This window comes from Myotis davidii, unplaced genomic scaffold, assembly GCF_000327345.1.
Source record: "Myotis davidii unplaced genomic scaffold, ASM32734v1 scaffold88, whole genome shotgun sequence".
Classification (NCBI taxonomy): domain Eukaryota; kingdom Metazoa; phylum Chordata; class Mammalia; order Chiroptera; family Vespertilionidae; genus Myotis; species Myotis davidii.
Window position 1 is genome coordinate 5608819 of NW_006300377.1, and position 8384 is coordinate 5617202.

General features: G+C 44.5%; 1 protein-coding gene and 1 pseudogene across 3 annotated transcripts in view; one reads left to right on the forward strand and one right to left on the reverse strand.

The window, feature by feature from the left end:
• ZBTB8B (zinc finger and BTB domain containing 8B) overlaps positions 1 to 8384 on the reverse strand; it is an 18397-nt gene that overhangs the window by 6680 nt on the left and 3333 nt on the right. For all 3 annotated transcript variants that reach the window (XM_006777371.1, XM_006777372.2, XM_006777373.1), the window contains exon 2: positions 4634 to 5639. In XM_006777371.1, the coding sequence (XP_006777434.1) occupies positions 4634 to 5600 (967 nt within the window). In that variant the 5' untranslated portion in view covers positions 5601 to 5639. The remainder of the gene's footprint in view (positions 1 to 4633; positions 5640 to 8384) is intronic.
• Positions 3012 to 3563, forward strand: LOC102761944 (annotated as a pseudogene).

Here is an 8384-nt window from a genome sequence, read left to right on the forward strand (position 1 = left end):
AGACTGGAGTGGTTACTTTACCTGAGCCCTGCCTCTCTCTTGGAAGCACTCTACTTCCCTTAACCCATAGCCCACACCCCTGGGTTGGAAGTGTGTAGGGTCTCTTTTGTGCTTCACTGTCAATTCCAGAACACTGTTCCTCCTTTGGCCCCCAAAACTCTAAGATCTTCCCCAGCTGGTGTGGCTCAGTGGTTGATTCCAGGTCAGGGCACATGCCCAGATTGTGGGCTTGATCCCCAGTATGGGGTGTGCAGGAGGCAGCCAATCGATGTTCTATCTCTCTCTCCCTCTCTCTTCCGCTCTCTAAAATCCATAAAAATATACATATTTTTGAAACCCTAAGGTTTTTTTAAGAAAAAAAAATATATATACATATATATTTAAATATATTTTATTGATATTTTTTACAGAGAGGGATAGTTAGAAACAATGATGAGAGAAACATCGATCAGCTGCCTCCTGCACACCCCCGCAACCAAGGTACATGCCCTTGACCAGAATTGAACCTGGGACCCTTCAGTCCGCAGGCCAACACTCTATTCACTGAGCCAAACCGGTTAGGGCTTAAAATATATTTTTATTGATTATAGCAGGACATTATGCTTTGACAGTATCAGCGAATGCTGGGATGAGCAACGTGGATATGGAACTATTGACCATCTCCTTGCCCTGGTCTCCCAGCTGTACACCATCTTGTGCTGAGGCCAAATTAAGCTCCCTAAAGCACAGATCCTGTCACCTCCCAAGCTCAGAAACTATGGAAAATCTCCCCTGTGCCTACAGATAAAAACCTCATCCCTTAGCACTAAAGATTTTCCATGATCTGACGCTAGTCAATTTCTTTCTATGTCTCTTCTTATCCTCAGATGCCACATTCAGAAAGCCTCCCTGATCTCCCAGTAGGAAGCCAGTTCTCCAGCTTTTGGATAGCTATGAAACTCACACTTCCATCTGTCTTCCAGCCCTAGTACCTTTAGATCATGTGATTATACACGTCCCATCTCCTCTAAATTCGTTAAGGGCTGGATTCATGTCTGACTTATCCTTGTAGCTTCATCAAGAAGCTACTCAAATATCTGAGCAAATAAATGAATGACCAGACTGGCTTGCATGGCTCAGTGGTTGAGTGTCAACCTATGAACCAGGAGGTCACGGTTCAATTCCCGGTCAGGGCACATGCCCGGGTTGTGCACTCGATCCCCAGTGTGGGGCATACAGGAGGCAGCCTATCAATGATTGTCTCTCATCATTGATGTCTCTCTCTCACTCTCCCTTTCTGAAATCAATAAAAAAAAATATATTTTAAAAAAATGAATGACCAGCCGAAACCGGTTTGGCTCAGTGGATAGAGCGTTGGCCTGCGGATTGAAAGGTCCCAAGTTCGATTCCGGTCAAGGGCATGTACCTGGGTTGCGGGCATATCCCCAGTAGGGGATGTGCAGGAGGCGGCTGATCGATGTTTGTCTGTCATCGATGTTTCTAACTCTCTCTCTCTCTCCCTTCCTCTCTGTAAAAAATCAATAAAATATATACATAAAAAAAAAATGAATGACCAAACATATCAGTCCTACTCTGTGCCTTGGCACGTAGAGTGAGTTTAGCCTGGAGTTGTGTGAGTGGAATAAAAACCTGGCAGACAAGAGGTATGGCCAGGGGCCAAGGTGGCTGCCTGGCCACAACACCCTGTAGTTGGAAACCTGACTTTATAGGCTAACAGACAGGACTTGATGAGGATGGCACACAACTGAGTTACTTTTTGATACTTGTCCATACAGGCAGAGGGCGTTGAAAGACAAAATCACTGCACTGAAATCCTCTATCCACTTGTGCTGCCTTCAGTTTGTGTAATGAGTGAAGTGAAGCCAGACCAGGTTTCTCGTTTTAGCTGTGCCACTTACAGCTCTGCAGCTCAGGAAACTCACTAAACCCTTCTGAGTCCCAGCTTCTCTACACTTCCTTTGCCAAACTCATGGACATGATGAAGCTCCAATGAATGTTAAGCAGTGATTACAATCTGTGAAGTGCTATTATGTACAGAGAAACGAGACTTCAACAAGTTCCCATAGTGTGTTCCGTGAAAACAGCTGCTACCTTCTAAATGTTGGTTAACACAGTGTCTCTGAGAACCAGAAATGGCATTTTTAAGTTTTTCAAGTCTAATTTTTTAAAAATATATTTTTATTACTTTCAGAGAGGAAGGGAGGGGAGGAGAGAGAGATAGAAACATCAGTGTGAGAGTCATTGATCGGCTTCCTCCTGAATGACCCCTACCAGGGACCTAGGCCGCAACCCAGGCATGTGCCATGACCGGAATCAAACCTGGGACCCTTCAGTCCACAGGCTGACACTCTATCCACCGAGCCAAACTGGCCACGGCTCAAGTCTAATTTTAATCAGACATACACAGTGTTCTTGCTTCAAAAAAAATAAAATGAGCCCAGCTGGTATGGCTCAGAGGTTGAGCATCGGCCTATGAACCAGGAGGTCATGGGTTCGATTTCCGGTCAGGGCACATGCCCGGGTTGCAGGTTTGATCACCAATAAGGAGTGTGCAGGAGGCAACTGATGCATGATTCTCTCTCATCACGGATGTTTCTCTCTCCCCCTCTCCCTTCCTCTCTGAAATCAATAAAAATATATATTTACAAAAATGAAATTAAAAAATCTAAAGACAGCTCACTAGTAACAAATAAAAGCAGCTCATCTGCCTTATTTAAAATACTTTCACTGTTCCAATTTGAAAGGTGTATAAGAATTTTGATTCATTAATTTCTTGGCTTCAGGTTCTAGACCAGTGGTTCTCAACCTTCTGGCCCTTTAAATACAGTTCCTCATGTTGTGACCTCCAACCATAAAATTATTTTCGTTGCTACTTCATAACTGTAATGTTGCTACTGTTATGAATCATAATGTAAAGATCTGATATGCAGGATGGTCTTAGGCGACCCCTGTGAAAGGGTCGTTTGACTGCCATAGGGGTCGCGACCCACAGGTTGAGAACCGCTGTTCTAGAAGCTATAGGGTACTTTTATCAGGAAGGTGACAGCCAAGTGTATTCTATCTCCTATAAGACATTTTACAACACAATTAGCTCACTATTAAGAAGAGCTAAGTCATCTTTCATAATTGTTCAGGAACACAAGTTCTCTTAAAACAAAAAAGCCTAACAAAGTATACAAGAAATTTATTCACCTGGAGGATTAAATATTGAATGTCCTGAGAGGTTAGATTGCTGTCAGACATGGAACATGGTTACAGTAAAATGGAACTTCCAGATTAAAACATGGAAGATAGAAGGGTTACCATTAAAAACCATACAGGAAAAGCTGGGTGTAAGAGGGCTATGGGGACTGCAATGAAACTTGGAGATATAGGGGTGGCTTAGCAAACAATGTTTCCTTTGTTATTTCATTAATAAAAGGATTTAAATGGGGATTTGCTGCATTTGTGGTAGCTGTAGGGGCTGAATATTACCTGGAATCCCAGAATAAAGCTAAGAAGCATCACTGAGATAATACCTAGAAGTATCTTAGTGCCTTAATTCTCTTATAAAAATAAGATTTCTTCCCTGGCCCGGTGTGGCTCAGTGGTTGAGTTTCAACCTATGAACCAAGAGGTCACGGTTCGATTCCGGTCAGGGCTCCATCCCCATAGGGGGCATGCAGCAGGCAGACAATCAATGATTCTCTCTCATCATTGATGTTCCTATCTCTCTCTTCCCCTCTCCCTTCCTCTCTAAAAAAATAAAAATATATTTAAAAAAAATAAAAATAATGAGATTTCTTCACTGTAGCCTACTCATCTGGTTGTTTGTCCCTTAAAGAATACTAGTAAGATTCAATAAAGGACACATGTGCCAGCCTGGCTGGTGTTGCTCAGTTGGTGGGGCACAGTCCTGTGCACTGGGAGGTTGCCAGTTTGATTCCTGGTTAAGGGCACATGCCTGCGTTTCAGGCTCGATCCATGGTAGAAGCCGCTGATTGATGTTGCATTCTCATATCGATGTTTCTCTCTCTCCCTCTCCCTTCCTCTCTGAAATCAATAAAAATATATTTTAAAAAACCCCAGAAACTTACTCAAATGAAGCCAAATGCCAACTCTAAAATATTCTCAAATACATCATACCATCAACCATAACATGTTACGAATGTCTGTTATGCGTCAGGCACCATGGTTGACACAAAGAATAAATTTCCTATTATATGTGAGAGAAAAATTATGAAAACCGTCTCAATTGGTCCTCAACCCTGTAAAAAAGGCAAGATAGGGATGATTATCTCCTGAACAAACAAGTTCAGAGAGATTTAATGATTTAACCCAAGTCCCACTGCTGGTTAGTGGAAGATAGTAGATTCTTTCCATTTCTTCAAACTGCCCCTCAACATGCTTATACTCTAGTTGGAGAGGTAAAATACTAACATACATGAAGAAACAATGCCCTACTCAGTTAATACCTATTGGTTGTGATGGTGGTGGAGATAATGCAGTGATAGTGATGGTGATGGCAATTAGTGATGATGATGGAGGTAATGATGATGGTAATGACAATGATGACGATGATGATGGGAGACTATAAGGCACAGATGTGGGTGCTAAATGACCAGCAGAGACGATGAATGCTAATGGAACTCACCTGAATCCTCGCCATACCAGTCGGTCGGGACATCCATCATGGAACTCATGGCTCCTCCTACACCATCTGGTCTTCCCTCCAAACTCCGAGAAAAGTGATGATCCGCATCATCTTTGCTCTGGACAGCACCGTTGCGCAAGAGGGCCTCCAAGAATTGCTTCACGTGGTAGTTACCGTAAGACACGTCCACGGGATGGCCACTGGGCAAACCCTCCTCCATGTGGGCCAGGTTCAGTGGAGCAGCATATTGCTGCAGCTGCTCACCAACCTCCACCTGCTCCACTTCGTCAGCATCAAACTCCACCTTGGGCTCTATCTGCTTGGGCAGAGCAGAGAGGTCACCGTCAGCCGAGCCACTGCCCTCGCTGTCTTTCCCCACCGGTTCCAGGGGGCGGCAGTCACCACAAGGGGATTCCTTCGGACAGTCCACACACTCTTCTTCCTTGGCTGTAGAGGAGACCAGGCTCTTGGTATCACAGGAGGCCCCTTCTGTGCCTGAACTGGGGCTTCCACCGTCAACCTGATGAGCTGCTGCAGCTGCAGTTGCCGCTGCCACCGCTGCAGCCACAGCAGCCTCCTTCTCCATCTTTCGGCAGATATCAAAGGATGACCGGATGTATGTCTTGCAGAAGTTTACCACATCATTCATCTGTAGGTAACTGGCGGCCGACATAACTTCAATCACGTTTTCCCCACACAAATCCAACTTCCCAGAATACAGGAAATCTAAGATGATGGAAAAGGCATCGGAGGTGACAATGTCCAAGGAGGCGGTGCTGTGCCGCCCGCTGTCCTGGATATAGTGAATGAGCAGGGCTCGGAAGTAGCCGCTGTTGGCAAACAAAATATTCCTGTGGGCCTTAAAGATCCGCCCTTCCACAATGATGCTGCAGTCACAGAAAAAATCCCTCTTTCGCTGTTCGTTCAACTCCCCCAAGAGCTTGGCATAGTAGGATTGCATCTCCATTGCTTCACCAGCTGCTGCTGCTCCGGAGTAGCCTGATCTCTGCCAAGATTTTTAAAAAGCTGATTCACAAATCTCAACCTTACAAATAAGATGTTCACTTTTAATATTTTTAAAATATATTTTTATTGAAAAAAAATTTTTTTTTACAGAGAGGAAGGGAGAGAGATAGAGAGCCAGAAACATCGATGAGAGAGAGACATCGATCAGCTGCCTCCTGCACATCTCCCACTGGGGATGTGCCCGCAACCCAGGTACATGCCCCCGACCGGAATCGAACCCGGGACCCCTCAGTCCGCAGGCCGACGCTCTATCCACTGAGCCAAACCGGCTTCGGCTAATATTTTTTTTAAAAAATTTTCCCTGCCCGGCTGGTGTGGCTCAGTGGTTGAGCATTAACCTATGAACCAGGAACTCACGGTTCAATTCCCAATCAGGGCACATGCCCAGGTTTTGGGCTCAATCCCCAGTATGGGGCATGCAGGAAATAGCCAATCAATGACTATCTCATCATTGATGTTTCTACCTCTCTATCCCTCTCCCTCATTCTCTGAAATCAATAAAAATCTATTTAAAAAGAAAATCCTTTCCCAAACATTGGTTCAGTAGTGTCTTTAATGATGTGGGCTGTTTTGGACCTAACAGAAATAAGAGGTTGTCCAACTGAGTTAATTTATGAAAAACAACAATTGCGTGTGGGCACAGTACATAGTGTTTGATTCTTTCCAATGAATTTTTATTAAACTCTATGACAAAACACCAATATTGTCCCTGTTTTTCCATAAGGAAATTGAGACTCAAAGAAAATAGGAGCCCTAGCTGGTTTGGCTCAGTGGATAGAGAGTTGGCCTTTGGACTGAAGGGTCCCAGGTTTGATTCCAATCAAGGACACATGCCCGGGTTGCGGGCTCGATCCCCAGTAGGGGGCATGCAGGAAGCAGCTGATCAATGATTCTCATCATTGATTTTTCTGTCTCTCTCGCCCTTCCTCTCTGAAATCAATAAAAGTATATTAAAAGAAAAAAAGAAGAAGATAGGAGATGACCCAGCTGTAACAGAGCCAGGACTCAAAACCAGCCTCCAGAATTTATGGTCTGATGCACTACACTCTACTTTCTTCAAGGCTCAAAATACAGATAATACCCAAATCTAAGAATTACAGCTTGGCCAGCTGGTTTGGCTCAGTGAATGGAGCGTTGGCTTGTGGACTGAAGGATCCCGGGTTCAGTTCCGGTCAAGGGCACATGCCTGGGTTATGGGCTCGGTCCCAAGTGGGGGCGTGCAGGAGGCAGCCAATCAATGATTCTTTCTCATCATTGATGTTTCTATCTCTCTCCCTCTCTCTTCCTCTCTGAAATCAGTAAAAATATATTTTTTTTAAAAAAGAATTACAGTTCAATCTACAGCGTCCTGATAAAGAGTTTAGAGACTGGCAACTAGTCTCAGCTCACATCTATTATTATCACTTTGTGGAAACATTGGTGAGTTCTTGGGCTTGCCAACATGCATTCACCATTCAGCTTTGATTGTAAACACCCATCCCCCAATCTTGGCCAATGATCTTAGCATCTATCTGGTGCCAACCCCAGGCTCCACCCTCTGACCACAGTGATTGGCTCAGAGATGGCCACATGGCTTGGTCAGAGCCAATAAAAAGCAGTGAAATGTTTACTAGTCCTTCCAAAAAAGATGACTCTGCTCTGTGAGCAGGTGGGATGTGAGGGATGCTACTGCCACACCAGCAGGGTAACCAGCCCAGCCAAGCCCAGCTCAGGCAGGAGCAACAGATAGAACCCATCTGAGTCCTACCTCCTGCTGTGCCAGAAGCCAATTCAGTCCCTTTTTGCTAAGCTGGTTTGAGTTGGGTTTTCTATCTCTTGCAACTGAAGGACTCCTAACTACCCTTGGTTCACTCTTCCATATTTCTATGTCCTGGCCCTTTGAGAGCATGATCCATGTCTTATTTATTTACTATCCGCCACAGCACCCGGCAGAATACTTTGGACAGGTAGGTCTGCTAAATACAACGGAATACTGTTTTCATTACTGCTAAGTAGAACCGATATAAATCAAATTCAAAATCCTTCTGCTAATCCATCTGTGTATATGCCTTTGCGCATATATGCATGCATTTTTTCTGGAGGGTTATATCAACAAGAGCTACCTTCCCGGAGCTCCTCCTCCATCTTTTCCCATCACACAAGCCACAGAGCCACCCATCAATACCCCCTTTTACTTACTGACCCATTGAGCTCAGAGGAGTTTCTACAACCAAGTACATCATCCCCCTTTACTGAAATCGCAAAAAGCCTAGTTAGAGCTGCCAACCATAGCTAACAACTCTTTAGCATGCTTCCTTTCTACAAATGCAGCACAACAATGCCTCACCCAGCCAGAAATCAGGCACTTTCCTCCCCCAAAAAGGGTCCTTTCACTGGCAAAAATAGTTTCCCCAAGGCCTAACACACTAATGGCACAGACTTTACTCACAAAAGACCCACAACAACCTTATTAAAGAGCAATTTACACCTACTTTATACATATAGCTAGCAAGTGCATTAAGTTTGGAAACTAGAGAGTCAATTAGGAAGAGAAATGAAGAGGAGCCTCTGTAAGCAGCTAAACTGACAAACTTAACAGTGAGAACTGGTGGGTAGGAAAAGGTAAAACAGTTCTAAAAACTACACCTAAGAGCCGAAACCGGTTTGGCTCAGTGGATAGAGCGTCGGCCAGCGAACTGGAAGGTCCCAGGTTCGATTTCCGTCAAGGGCATGTACCTGGGGTGCG